A 15,638-nucleotide genomic window follows, 5' to 3' on the forward strand; every position below is an offset into this window, starting at 1 on the left:
CCTCACCCACGCACACAAAGCACTCCACAACACCGGACCTGCGTACCTCAACAACAGACTCAGCTTCTACACCCGCACCCGACAGCTCCGCTCCACAGACCTCGACCTCGCCACCGTCCCCCGCATCCACTGAAAGACATCTGGCGGCAGATCCTTCTCCTACCTTGCCGCCAAGACATGGAACACTCTCCCAACCAACCTACGACAGACCCAGGACCTACTCACCTTCAGAAAACGCCTCAAGACCTGGCTCTTCGACCAGTAGCAGCTAACCCCCCCCAGCGCCTTGAAACCCCAACGGGTATGTAGTGCGCTCTATAAATATATTGATTGATTGATTGATTGAACATCAGCAAACTTGGGTACAAATGTGGCATAAAATTAACAGAGACCCATCCCAGTATATTTTCTCTGCTACTGGGCTCTAGTGCCTCTTTCAGAGCTCTTGGCAGCCCTGATCGAGGTATTATCCATTTCATTGAGGTTGCACAGCACCAAGCACTACATTTATCAATTCTCACTCATATCCCACTCCATTTCAGTATGTAAAGTGTCTTTTCTAAATTATTGTCATGTCTTTTTGCCCAAAAACAAAAATACAATCCTAAAATGAGAATCCTGTCTCATTGCAAAAGGAAATAAGGACTTATGTAGAAGAAGGCAGTGTTATTTATTGCGACACACAACACAAGGAGACACCAATGCCACCAATGCCATTAGTCTCTCTCTGACCCCCAGGAAGTCCCCATCAGTACATGGCTTTGCTTTCATTCTAATCAGACCGGGTGTAAACTAGCAAGCACTCTCTGTGCAAACTCCACACTGACACACTCACAGACCTATGAACAGGGGTAGATGCACAACATAAAGAACAACACAGAAAAGACAACAGATTCGTGCATAAGTTCACTTAGTGAATAATTAGTGGTTGATTTTCTGTAATTAGTTCATCCTGAATCACTGGACGTCAGAGTTCATTTTTATTTTGACTTGACTACTGATGCGTCTATGGTAGTGACCTACTGGCCTTACATGGCCAGAGAGGCCAACGCAAAGAATATAACAACTGTGCAAAGTGTCCCTTAAGATCAAACAGGAAAGGAGGTATTCCAAATGGAATGGTCTGCTTGGCCTTCTTAGGTCGATGACTAGAATGAGCTGTGTTGCTTGAATTGGCCAGTTTCTGCACTTATTTTTCCTATAATGTTTTGTTAATTGCCTTGCATTCTTTATTTCTAATGCATATTGAGACAAGATTAATGAGGTGTCGCTAATCACACCTGCAACCAAGCATGATGAGGAAACCATATTTAAATTAAAATCAATTACATGTTGTTTTCTTCTTGCAGATGGAATTCACTGCTGTGTTCATTGTCCAGGTCTGTGCAATCCTTCTCCTCCTAGGCTTCAAAATTTGTGAAGCAGGTATGGAACTTGTCAGAAGGCATCTTGTTGCAGGCTGTTGGTACCACCTCTGGGAACAGGGTTTGGGATGCACTAAAGAGCTGATGAACAATGTTTTGAGAATGCTGTGCACAGTGATCTTCAGTCTTAGGGATAATCACAATGGTTTGGACACAAGGATGGCAGATGGCTTATTTTGAATAGGTCAGTGATTTCCATCTACCTAGGGGAACATATGTTTGTTTTGCTAAAACTGTCTGGACTTTCAGTGTATGTTCCTGGAAGCATGACGATTTTGAGTTGTTTTTATATAGTCTAATGAGAAACTATAACTGATCGGTTTGGGTTTCTGAGAACAATCAAACAAATGCAACCGCAGTCATTCAGCAAGAATGTTGTTCTGTAGGTGGCATTGAGTGAACAGTGTGAACATGCGGAAGTGATGAGTAGTGATCTCATCAAAGAGTTCAATAGCCTTTAGTCTTTAGGGAGGAGTGGCCAGCAGGGTCTCATCAGCAACTTAGTTTCAGTGATGTTAACAACTCTGTCTAGGCAGGCCGTTCTCTGTAAATACAGGGCCAATCTCAGGATCGTGAACCAGAGTTCAAAGCAGGGTCCTGAATCCTGGATCTTGGATGAATTCCTGAGATTCCGGTCTGGCCTTACATGAATGACTCACAGAAGTTATGTTTAGCTTTGAGGTGGAGTGTGAGTAGGAAAACTTTGAACTCTTTAATGTTAGATCGGTTGTGTGGGTCATAAGTACTTAAGTCAAGATTATTAAGTTTTATCATTATTTTAGTAAATTATTATTATTAAGTTCTGCTCTTGTGCTCATTTCCTGAAAGCAGGAAAAGGCACAAGTAGCTACCAAAGCATTGCTAATCTCAAAAGATGTGGTCATTCTTGCTAGGTGCTTTGTCTTCTACCATATCTTAATACTGTGGTGTGATTCACAAACAGCAGCTGGTTGAGCCACTTGCCTTAAACAGGTTCTGAAATACGATGGCCGGATGTCATTCTGTGGAATGCTTATTGTTACTCTTAGCAGCACAGAGACTACTACCATGAAGCTGTCCTAGAGTCCTTGCTTTTGAGGAATGGTGGTATCTGATGGCTGTGATTTTGGAGGCGGTGCACTCTGGGTTATGGGATTCTGTAAGAATCTTTTGTACTTCATTGGAATGGCATTTGGCTTTGTAGATCCACTTGGAATAGCGGAGTATTTTAACTTTTTGATGGATGATTTGTAGATTTTGTTATGTTTTTTTTTGGAGGTGTGTTGTCATTTTTTCTGATCGTGGTTAGGGGCGTGTTGAGGGGTAACACCAGATCAACGGAAAGCCACTGTAGCACTTCCTCACTTTTCAGTTGACGGAAGACGGGAATCAGGTGTTGGGAAGTTTTCTGGTCAGTTGTATACATTTCGTCTTAATGTTCACTGTTGCTTTAGTAGTTTTTTTGGGGGGTAGGTTGACATTCAAGGAGATGAGGAGGTGGTAATTAGTCCAGTATAAGGCAATCATGTCTAGGAAGGCGTCTGCAATTACTAATTATGCAGTGGTTGGTCGCATGAAATGATCCAGGAGGGTAGGCAGCAGGTGAGTGACTCAGATTCATTTGGGTTGAACAGTTAAAAACATCTGGTCTGTAAGGTGTCTTTAAAAATGGTTGTCAGTCTTTGGCCACTATTCCTGGGGTTGTTTCAGATGAGGATTCTGTATCTGGGTGGGATAGCCTTCTAAAGGATCCTCCCACGTCTTTCTGTTAGTTTGACCTTCATCACTTCCTGGTGGATCCCACAGACCTGTGATTTTTGGAAGCTACATCTTTGAGAGAGTTGTGCCTTTGTCACATCAGGGTGTATGTCATGCACTTTTCCATTACCTAGTGGTTTTAACAGACTCCAGGAAATATTAAGTTACTTGATTTTTTTCACAGCTTTATCTTCCAGTGGGTTGCACCATTGTCACTTGGACATCATAGTTTGGTTGTTTTTGCAAGCTGCTTCTTTCATTGGGTTGCATCATCACTGTTACTAGGTGCACCCATTAACTTGTGAGATACTTATGGTTTTGAAGCTGTGCCTTCCAGTGAGTTGTGCTTTTGTCACTTTTTTAACAGACTCTTAAGTTATTTGGTGGGTGTTGGAAGTTGTGTCTTTCAGAGGGTATCCAATTACTAAATCCCTGGGTAGTTTGGGAAGCCATAAACTGAACTTTTCCAGACAATTGTGAAAGCTGTGTCTACATGAGAACTGCGCCTGAATACCTGACTGTGACCAATTAATTTGGGAAACACCATTGCTTATTACATTAATTAGTCTTTTTGTTTCAAAATGATCTTTATTAATTTTAGAACACAGCAAGAGCAAAGCAAAACTGTAAATAAATAGAACAAAGGTAACAAATATGGTTTAAAGATCATAAGTGGGTCACCTGTCACTTAGAAAGGGAAGATGTGTTAACGTAAACAATGTAGATATCGTTGCATACATAACATTGGAGTGGATAAGTAGTTGAAATTAATGCATAAAGGAAAGCAGCAAAAAGGTAAGGCACAAAGAAAAATTGAGAAGGCCAACCATGTTGTTTGGAGAATCTATATCATTCATAATAAGGTGAATGAGAATCACTCTTATCAGATTTTAGGGTATGAACCAAGGATCAGTTTACGGAGGTTTGTTGGAAGCGTAGAAGTTATCTAATGTGAGATACCCAATTTAGCCAGGCATGGTATGAGAGGGGGGGGGAAAGATATATAGGGATGGCGCTCACAAGAACTGCACCATTAATTAGACTTCAGACAGCCAATAATTAACACAGTGCTCCTGGAAGGAGGGTCCTCCCAACTCCTCCAAGATTCTCCTAGGAGAATGACATAGAACATATAGAAAATCCAAGGCACTACGTGTAAGTAGAGAGAGTGTTAGTGTCCGTATCACAGGTATCCAAACATCTTCATTCTTATTGCAAAAAACTAAATCATCAATAACCAACAACTTAAGTCCAATTTCTTGTTTATTTTCTCTGAAACATTCTCCTTGGCCAAAGTCCAAAGCACCAGCCTCCAAGCCAACACGTGTTTCATTGAGCGAAGAATAATCGCACCAACTTCCTCAGGGCTTGTAACGTAATATCTTATATTTCAATACGTATGAGTATCAATGCGAACACATAAAAAGCTGCTTAGAACTACTTTAAACGGATTTTGAAAACACCGCTCATTCGTAACCGAAATCCTCAAACTGACCAAAAATTAGAATTAAATCTAAAGACCGGGAGTTGAAATCACACTCCGGTATGAAGCCTTATGAGTTGTCCTTCCAGTTAGAGGTGAATGTCTTAACTGCTGGTGGCTACAGAAGGTTGAGTAGGAGATGATCAGTGGGACACCTGATGTGAGGGTCAAGAACGCCTTTGATTAGAAATCAAAATTCCTTCTTGGGGTGTATGTTGAAAAGTTTTGAGATGAAGGAGAAAACATTGTTGAAGAAGGAGCCTACTGATTTGCAGTGGAAAATTAGATGAGCAAGGTCTCTAGATTCTTTACATTAATTAGGCTTTAAGTTTCCGATTATACTTCACCACTCTAGGTAGATCTCATAGACTTAACTTCCCAAGTGGCTGTGAAAGTGTATCTTTTTGTCGTCTCCCCTGGGCACTTGTCTAAGTTCTCTGTCAATTTACGAAAATACACAGTGTGCAGATTACCCAACATATCAGTTTGCAGAGCCAGTGGACTACATTGGAATGTGTCTTCTCACACCTGTCAAACCCTAGACTGCTGACTGCTCGTTGGAATGAAACATAAGTTTCAGACCACTGCCACCCCGCACCAACATGTGGTCTAAAAGCTGTTGCAAGCCAAGCTAACCCATGCCAGAAAAAGGTCCGCTCCTTGTCTCAATGCCCCAGCATTCTCTCCTGCTTCCTGGAAAGATCTTTCTCTCCTCAAAACACCTTCTTGACCTCATCTTATCTTGCTCTCTATGCCACCTTCTCCCCTAAGCTTCCTCTCCGCTCATTATGGTCTGCCCTCTCGTACTTTGCACACCTTCTAATACTGAAAGGTGACAAAGTAAAAAAACTGCTCTGTCCCAAATGTGCAACAAAATTGGTAAGAAATGGACAGTTTAGTTTTAGTTTTAAGGATTTATAAAGCGCGTAGTGACCCGAAGGCATCCCAGCGCTAAACCTAACCTGACCAGTGCTAGCAATAGGAGAATTCAGAGAGCTACCTACAGAAAAGAATGGTCTTAAGTTTTTTTCTAAAAAGCAGTTCTGAGTGTTCATGACGGAGTTCAGAGGGAAGATCATTCCAGAGACAAGCGGCCTTGGTGGAGAAGGAGTTGCCCCCCCAGGCTCTCTTAGACCGCAAGATGGTCACAAGTCGAGAGGAGGAGGACCTTAGACTTCGAGAGGGGACATAAAGATATAGCCGCTTTCTGAAGAACATTGGACCCTTATCTTGCAGGGCTCTGTGAACAATGCATAGGGTCTTGAAATAAATACGCTGCTTAATAGGGAGCCAGTGAAGTATGGAAAAAGCAGGCTTAGCGGATAAATGTCTGGGAAGATTGACAAGAAGCCTGGCAGCTGCGTTCTGGACTGTTTGCAGCCTTTTTATGACATAAGCCGGGGCGCTGAGAAAAAGTGAGTTCCCATAGTCCAGACGGGAAAGGATCAGAGTTTGAACAAGGATTCTTCTGGCCATAGGGGGAAGAAGATTAAAGATTTTCCTAAGGACTCTTAAAATGCCAAAGCATGTAGAGGAAACTCTTTTTGCTTGATAATCCATGGTCAGGCGAGAATCCACCCAAAAACCAAGGCTTTTTACCTGGTCCTTGGGAGGAGGAAGATTGTTGAAGGCCTCAGAGTATAGTGAAAGGGGAGGGGCTGGGGGGGCATTGCCTAGTACAATGACTTCTGACTTTCCATCATTAAATTTAAGCTTAGACTGGATCATCCAAACTCCAATGTCTTTCATGCAACACGAAAGGTTGGCCGCCGACGAATCCCCAGAACTAGATAGTGACACCACAAGTTGAGTATCGTCGGCATAGGTGACCAAAGACAGATTGTAGGGAGCGATCACTTTAGCCAGCGGGGATAGATAAACATTAAAAAGAGTTGGACTCAGGGAGGAGCCCTGAGGAACTCCACAAGTCAATGGAAAGATATCAGAGAAGTAGGCTCGGTCCAGGACTTGAAAAGATCTACCTTTGACGAAAGCGGACAGCCAGGACAATGCTAGGCCTCCTATCCCTAATTCAGAGAGCCTACAGCAGAGAAGGTTGTGATCCACCGTATCAAAAGCTGCGCTGAGATCAAGTAGAATCACGGCTACATGAGACCCTTGGTCCAGAAGTTGCCGGGCTGACTCCGTCACTGTAAGGAGGGCTGACTCCGTGCTATGATGGGCTCTGAAACCCATTTGAGTGGGGTGAAGGAGTTCATGGCTCTCTAAGTAGCTGGTTAATTGGTGGTTAACATGTTTCTCCAGAATTTTTGTTGAAATGGGAAGGAGAGCAATGGGTCTATAATTCTCTAACAGAAATGGGTTCAATTTCGGTTTTTTTAAAAGAGGCTTAATGATGGCATGCTTAAAAAGAGGGGGGAGGAAACCTAAGGATAGGGAATGATTCAGTATTTTTGTAAGGGGAGGTACAATAATATCTGAAACTCGCGAGAGGATGGAAGGAGGGGCGGGGTCTAGGGGGGAGCCCGATTTCATTTGAAGAAGAAGGTTGGTAGTAGCGGTGTCAGTGAGAGGTACAAAAGCGGTTAATGTGCTTCCGGAGAGGGAGGGATCCATCGTTTGGTACTCTACTGTACCTGGGGGAGGAGAAGAAGGGAACCCAGAGTATATCTTGATGACTTTGTCATTGAAGTGAGATGCCAGAAGATTACTGTATTCAGTGGAGGGCTCTGTGGGAGGAGAGGGCATAGGGGTTATGGTTAATTCCTTAAAAATCTGAAAAATTTCCTTTTGTGAACAGGAGGAGTTTTCTATTCTTATTCCGTAGTAAGAGGACTGGGCGGCTTTAATGTTTTGGGGGTAGAGTCTGACAGATTGCCTATATATTTCTCTTTCGGTGGGACTGTAATTCTTTCTCCAAGATCTTTCTAACCTTTTGCACTTTTTTCTTAATTCTAACAGACAAGGTGAGAACCAAGGTTTAGCCTTATGGGGGGGCTTGTTAGATCTTAATTTGATGGGCAGAATACTATCCAAAGAGGAGGAGATCCACTCATTAAACAAATCTGCGGAGGTGGAGGGGCTGCTGACCCCAAAGGAGGTCTGGAGAGCAGCGCGCCATTCCCCAAGAGCCAATTTTGACCAAATGCGACCAAAGGTTAAGGAGGTAGACGGCACATCTGGAGTAACCTTATAAGGGAAAGAGAAAGATAAAAGGCAATGATCCGTCCAGGTTAGGGGCTGGGACGGCAGGGTGGTAAGAACAGGGAGATTACTGAATAGGAGGTCCAGCGTATGGCCTTTGGTATGGGTAGGTCCTATTACGTATTGAGTTAAATCAAGCGCAGTGAGGGACGCAAGTAGAGACCTGGCGTGCGGACAGTTTTCATTATCAAGGTGGATGTTAAAATCCCCAAGAATAGTAAAGTTAGGGGATTTACAGATAAGACTAGCTGCGACTTCCGGCAAGGAATCTAAAAAACGAGTGCAAGGTCCTGGGGGTCGGTAGAGAAGCATACCGGAAAAGGTAAAAGTGGGGGAGAGATAGAGAGAGAAAATTAAGCTTTCACACTCCGGGATATCAGAGGGGAAGGTGGTACACCGAAAGGTATTTTTGTAGATAATGGCTATACCACCACCTCTTCCATGGAGTCGATCTACATGCGCCATAGAGTAGGTGGAGGGTAGAGAATTGCAGATATCTACTGCTGAGTCATTGCCCAACCAGGTTTCGGTAAGAAACAAGGCGTCAGGGGAAAGATCTTCTATGAGGGTATATATGTGAAGGGAGTGCGCTGGTAAAGAACGACAGTTGAGGAGCAATATGTTGCTCGTTTGGGATGGGGGGGAGAAGGGGGGTGAAACAGCCTTAGAGGAACTAGGGCAGGCCGGGCAGAAAGAAGAGGCATAGGACCCAGGGGGTACTGAGAGAGGTGGGCCAGATCCTGCCCCTCTGAGTGCGTAAAGCTGCAAGGGAGAGTAGACTAACCTGTCTGTAGTAAAAAGAGCAGCATTTCTGGGCTCTGGGCGCTTCAGGGCGCTTCAGGGCGCGGACGGGCGCAGACGGGCTTGCCTTTGGCACGCCTTTGGCGCGCCAGCGGCACGCCCGCTGCGCGGCCGGCGTCCTTCTGGCATTAAATGAGCCGGGGGAGCCGAACGAGGCTCAGGAGCCTAAAAACAACTAGACCGCTAACAAAAATGGCGGTCTAGTCGGTCCCAACCAGGAAGTAGGGAGGAGAGAAAAAAACAAGCAACCGGGGACCACTGAACACGGGCCCCGAGGTTGCTATGAGGTAGAAAACCAAGTTATACCCCCAGAGACACACACAGAAACAAGGATGTGCCCCCAATACATGTGAATCCAACAAAGAAGGAAATATTCGTTTTTTCCAGTCCCTTATATTTTAAAAAGAATTTCCCCCCAAAAAAAGAGTGAAAGCCAAAAAATGACCTTCAGAGGTTAAAATGCCCAACAAACAATTTAAAAACATTTGTTTCTTAAAATTTTAAAAGATGCTTACACGATCAAATCAAGTGCCAGGCCGGCGTCCTTCCGGCATTAAATGAGCCGGGGGAGCCGAACGAGGCTCAGGAGCCTAAAAACAACTAGACCGCTAACAAAAATGGCAGTCTAGTCGGTCCCAACCAGGAAGTAGGGAGGAGCGAAAAAAACAAGCAACCGGGGACCACTGAACACGGGCCCCGAGGTTGCTATGAGGTAGAAAACCAAGTTATACCCCCAGAGACACACACAGAAACAAGGATGTGCCCCCAATACATGTGAATCCAGCAAAGAAGGAAATATTCGTTTTTTCCAGTCCCTTATATTTTAAAAAGAATTTCCCCCCAAAAAAAGAGTGAAAGCCAAAAAATGACCTTCAGAGGTTAAAATGCCCAACAAACAATTTAAAAACATTTGTTTCTTAAAAATTTAAAAGATGCTTACACGATCAAATCAGGTGCCAGGCCGGCGTCCTTCCGGCATTAAATGAGCCAGGGGAACCGAACGAGGCTCTGGAGCCTAAAAACAACTAGACCGCTAACAAAAATGGCGGTCTAGTCGGTCCCAACCAGGAAGTAGGGAGGAGAGAAAAAAACAAGCAACCGGGGACCACTGAACACGGGCCCGAGGTTGCTATGAGGTAGAAAACCAAGTTATACCCCCAGAGACACACACAGAAACAAGGATGTGCCCCAATACATGTGAATCCAGCAAAGAAGGAAATATTAGTTTTTTCCAGTCCCTTATATTTTAAAAAGAATTTCCCCCCAAAAAAAGAGTGAAAGCCAAAAAATGACCTTCAGAGGTTAAAATGCCCAACAAACAATTTAAAAACATTCGTTTCTTAAAATTTTAAAAGATGCTTACACGATCAAATCATCCCTAGTAGAACTCACAAAGATTCTGACTCACCACCTAAATTGAGGATTTCCCCATAGGAGAATTTAAAAACTGCACAAACATTGTGGTGTGAACAAAGAAATACATTTTCAACAAAATAGAATAATGATTTAAAAATTGTCATACAGCCCTACCCCCTAAAGGCTAACTCAATACATGAATATTGATTCAACCCCTCTTACCTAATGCCACCTGGAGGGGTCAAAGCAAACTGGGTACTTAAACAATAGTGAACCATTGTGAATGAATGTAAAATGCATGCAGCGGAAGATACTTGGAAAAATGTCAACAGTTTGACTCACAAATAATCAAATCATGTCTTTCTTGACTGTGCAACAAAATTATAAACAAGATGGCACTGATTCCTAATTGAGACCTAGTTAGCATAAGCGAGGAAAACACTTAAACAATTCATAGCTAAATCCTTTCACCAGCAGAAGTATCAACCCAAGAATATATAATTGTGAAATCAGGTGTAATGTAATAGTGTGCACATTGTTAATAATCAATACTCCTGATTGATGCACAAAAGCGATGCACAAAAGCTCTTTCACGGTGCGGTTGCAGAAAACTAGACTGAAATGGGTAGACCGTGCCGAAAGAGAGAATAGAGCTGGTGATAAAATCAAAAACTAGATGCTTTAGAGTTTTAAAGAAGGGAAATTGGGATTCTGGACTACTGCAGGATAGGAAAAAAGAGAAAAGAAATCTGCTGCCATTCTCCTTTGGCAGAGCTAAGGCCATTGCTACTAATCGTGGGTAGTAGCCATTAAACTCAGAAACAGTTGAAGAAAGAGGATAGAGCAGAGCACTTGGATCTGTGCCTTGAGAAACTGACGTCTGAAGGGGTCAGATCAAGGATAAGGTGTTCTAGTTAATGAGAGTAAGGGTATCAGTTCTGTACAGGTGGGTTAGTAGCATCGAGGTGTCTGTATTGAGTGTGGGCTTGGGGAGTATGGGAGCAGAACGGGCAGCAGTTAGGCTGCTGAATTAGTTGATGGTGGTGAATATTTAGACATAGCCAGAAGCAGAGTTGCTGGTACAAAGCTGGACAAAGTTTTGTGCTGTATTGTAACTGGTAGATGATAAAGTTGCTTGTCCAGGACAGGTGCTGAGGTTCAGAGTGAGACTGGATTAAAGCAATAAGGTTGAGTTGATATGTTAATTTGGCAGGGATGAGCTTAGTTGTTAAGGCAACACACATGTCTTTATATGCACTGTGGCGGTATGCAACGGTGTATGTAGAGAGCATAATCTCTGGCAGCGTGTGTAGGGCAGAGAAAGTGAGCTGGGGTAGAGATGAAAGCTGTATAGGGTGTTGTATTTGAGATGTTAAAGGAAGGAGGAGCATTGGTAGGTGGCCTAGTTAGTCCAGGATTGATTTCTTTGAATGTTTACATTTTGATGGGATCTTGAGATGTGGAATTATGTATGGAAGGAAGTAGCTGGATAGAGCGAATAACCTTTTGTAGGTTCTTAAAGCAGAGATTGAAGTCACCAAAGTCCATTAGAAGACAGAAAGAGGAGGCAGAGTCATTGATTGAGCCGAAGCCTATGAAATAACTCCTGTAGCACAGTATATTACATGTATGTGAAGTATAACTCAAGTTAGTAAAGTGATTGCTATGGGAGAATAGACCAGCGGCCTAGGAGTGCAGTGGGAATGAAGGAGACACATTTGTTAACAATGATTCCAACTTCAAAAACCATGCATGCATCTTTGCATCAGAAGGCGAAGGTAGTGTAGCTGTGTGGAGGGTAACCACTGTGGCTCGGTCTTGTGGATGAAATTAGGCCTTGTTGATCGCAATAAAGCAACCCGGTGGAGAGTGAGCATCACCGTATGATTTATGTGGATTTTGACCTTTTTACGGGAAGCACAAGCCAGTGGCTTGTAGGCTTACTTTGAAATAAAAGGTATGATGGATGCCAAGAGTTCAAAGGGAGATGAGGATGGGTCAAGTGGGATAGTTCGGAATGGGAGTAGGAGTAGGTATGTAATGATCAATGTGAATGTAAAAGGTGTCAGATAAGATCGAGGAAACACAGAATGGTGAAGATGACTTTGGGCATGGAGAGGCAAAGAAGCATGAGGACTGTGGAAGATGCATACCTACTTGTTTGTTACTTGTTTTTTACTGTATTATAGAGGTGCATTGTTACTTGAATCACAAGATTGAAGGACAGCCTGGTCTAAGCAGGAAATTATAGTTGGTTCAAGATGTAGCAGAAGCAGTTAATTGATGAGGTAGGTGCATAGGCACAGGAGCACAGTGGACAACCATTCAGGGGCACGACAGTGAGTCCCATTCACAGTTAAAAATGGTTTAGTTGTCCCTGATCACTCACTGCTGGGATTTAGTTTATATGGGTGCAGGAAACAATCCCAGGGTTTTAGGGGCCATCTACTATCACTGTTATTATAATGTCGAAGGTGATAATTATGACTATAATATGTTGTTGGCCATCTCTAGTGGTATTTTGGATAATGATATGCTATTCCTTTTCTAAAGAATAGATTTATGTTTTATATTGTTGCATTTTGTCCATACATTCTGCAGCCATGTTTGATGTCCTGGGTCCAGAAGGTCCAGTGGTAGCCACCGTCGGTGGAGAGGCCCTGCTGACTTGTCGCCTGTCACCTAGACTCAGTGCCCAGGAAATGGAAATCAGGTGGTACCGGAAGCACTCGGATTCCATTGTTCTGCTGTACCGGAGAGGAGCAGAGCACATAGATCATCAGTTGCCGGAGTATCACGGCAGGACTCAGTTGCTCATGGACACTATTACTGACGGCAGTGTGACATTAAGGATTCACCCTGTGAGAGTCACAGATGAAGGGCAGTACAGGTGTTACTTTGAGTCAGACACGTACTATAACGAGGATGTGCTGGAGCTCATGGTCAAAGGTCAGTGGATATGGTATTGGTTCTAAAGATGCATTTGTGGGGGGGAGTTGGTTGGAACCAGTCTGTTCCTGCTCAGTAAGCATTTCCTGTCATTTTTCTTCCACAAAGAAATCAAAGTTATGAAGCTCTGCTTTCAAAGAGGGTTTCAAAAGAGAAAGCTTTTTAGGGCCACTTTTGCCTGTGCCCTCCATAATACGCCTTGTAACTATAAAATCTGCAGTTTAAAGAAAGCATGAAATATTCATATTACCTTATATTACTTAAAAAAAGAAATATATGTATATATTTCACTGAAAAAAACAAAGGTTACAGGGACGTTACAGTTAGGCTCATATTTTAAACATACAAAACCATAGAAATTCTCCTGTTAGAGTCATCTCAAGTACGCCTGAAGGCCCTTGATGTCCCAGCCGGCTCCCCACCTCCTGTGGGAGCCAGCATTGCTGTCACAGAGAAGGAGCTGCTAAGCAGCTTCCTCTCTGTGAGAGCAGTTTCCTCTGTTTCCCTGCCTGCAGCTTGCGGGCAGGGAAACAGAGGAAACCACTGCTCGCAGTGAGGGAGAGCTGTTTGACAGCTCTCCCTCACTAAGAACAGAGTGTTTGCGGTGTCTTGGTGGGAGCTGTCAAAGCTCCTGCCAAATCACAGCAAGCGGCTATGTCCTATGGGTGGGCACCCCGGACGTAGCAGGAGCCGGCCCTGGTGGGTGGAGGTCCCGAAGGCCATCAGTGGCTCCTCAAGGGGATCCGCACGGGCCCCCCAGAGGCTGCAGGTGTCCGGTTACCCCTCCACCGCATTCAAAATTATAATGGCCCCAGGATGTGGCCCACCCGGGAGCTTTGCTTGTTTTTCTTTCTTTTTTTGAAATTTCAGCCGATCCACCTATAAAAAATTTTAAAAAGCTTTTTTGCCGAAGGCGGTGTGCAGCATGGGGTTGGCCGCAGGCCAGGCCCTGCAGAGCCATTGGCACTGCACACGACCAACGGCTGTGTACGCTGGTGGTTGGATTAACGTATATTAATAAAAATTACTTTACGTTACAATAAACGTCGAAATTCATTGAAAAAACACAAAGGTTACAGGGATGTTATAGCTAGGCTCACATTTTAAACGTACAGAACCATAGAAATTTACCTGTTAAAGTTATCTCAAGTAACTATAACTCATGCCCCAAGGTAACTATAACTTGCGCCCCCGCTGTGCACAGTTTTTTCGCAAAATTGTTTTATTGCAAATATTACATTGATATTATCAATGATGTTATCAAAGATGTCATGAGTGCTGTAATTTGTGTGGTAATTAGCAGTGCATGGCGAGTTACTTAGAGCACAAATTATAGTTACTTGGTATAACTGTAACTAGAACAGGTGAATTTCTGTGGTTTTGTATGTTTAAAATGTGAGCCTAACTAGAATGCAGCTGTAACAGCTGAAGCCGAGTCCCAACATGGCTAACAACACTGCGTTGTTGAAGTGTTGTCAGCTAATCAGATCTTAGCACGAGGTCGGGAGAAGTAGCGATTCCTTCATGTCCCTATATATACAAATTTAATTTTCCTTTAATTTCTCTAAAATTACTCAATGGATTTACACCAGTTAACAAAAAGGCCTCTTTCTGGACCAAGAGCTACATTTCTGCCATATTTGGTTTATTTCCGTTCAGTGGTTTTGGCACTTTTGCTGTACAAAATCCCTATGGAAAAATGGATGAGGAAAATGTGTTTTAGGACCCTCCCTTTTTCTCTGCCCTTGCTTAACGGATCACTCCGAAACTTTTCAGACATTAACTGAAGAGATGCCCGTTGTTTTTTGGGGAAATTTCATGAAGATTCATCAAACAGCGCCAAAGTTATTAGCAAAACCAAAAAATCTTTTTCTATTGAAACAAGGTCCTATGTATAGCTACCTGGTGGCGACTGCTACTAGGAAATATATATATAATATGTGTGTGTGTGAAAATATATATATATATATATACATATATATATATATATATGCTTTCCCTTGCAACCACCTATGACTTTTGATGCAATTCGACACTCACACTTACTAAGGTAAATAAAGCTGCGATTGCTGCAAAATGCTGCTCCTTCTAGAACCAGACATAACAAAATCTTTCTTTCCCCTTGTTTCTCCCTCTTTCTATGTGTGCTGCATTGTGTAAAAATGACGGATGGTGTGACCGCGAGGTTGGTGCACGTTGTTGAGCCTGTTTCGTTCTCAGGGAGTCCAACCTCATATCTTGGACTTGGATCCCAGTAGATTATCTCGACTTACTTATAGCCGGACGTCTTGTGGGATATATCTGGCTATGTATTCACCAAGGATTTTACCAGAGGGCCTTAGGTTATCTGAACAGTTACTCTGGCTTGGGGATTCTACAAGACTAATTTGCTGCTTTAAAACTTGTCGCCTTGAAAAAGTCACATGATGTTTCGAAACACACGTTTGCTTTCGATATATGGAGCAATCAGATGAAGACATGGCAGTCGTCAATTAAAATATTGGACCAGACTGGAATCCTAATGATTTCTTTTCTTGCAAACATATTGAAACTAGTGAGTGCTGTGGTTCTACCCTGTTGCAGTGTATCAGTTATACTCTGTTGAGTACACAGTTTATGTCTTGGGGTAGTAGGGCATAGGTAACTATCAAGCACCATCCCTTTTGTGTTTGGTTGAATACAATTATCATATTATCCATGTTACTTGACAACACTCACAGGAT

At 43.1% G+C, this 15,638-nt stretch overlaps 1 protein-coding gene across 3 annotated transcripts in view; it reads left to right on the top strand.

Annotated features, from left to right (window-relative positions):
* LOC138299176 (butyrophilin subfamily 2 member A1-like) overlaps nucleotides 1-15,638 on the top strand; it is a 143,070-nt gene that overhangs the window by 30,070 nt on the left and 97,362 nt on the right. For all 3 annotated transcript variants that reach the window (XM_069237269.1, XM_069237268.1, XM_069237267.1), the window contains 2 exons: nucleotides 1,350-1,425; nucleotides 12,568-12,915. In XM_069237269.1, the coding sequence (XP_069093370.1) occupies nucleotides 1,350-1,425; nucleotides 12,568-12,915 (424 nt within the window). The remainder of the gene's footprint in view (nucleotides 1-1,349; nucleotides 1,426-12,567; nucleotides 12,916-15,638) is intronic.

Source organism: Pleurodeles waltl, chromosome 6 (assembly GCF_031143425.1).
Source record: "Pleurodeles waltl isolate 20211129_DDA chromosome 6, aPleWal1.hap1.20221129, whole genome shotgun sequence".
NCBI lineage: Eukaryota > Metazoa > Chordata > Amphibia > Caudata > Salamandridae > Pleurodeles > Pleurodeles waltl.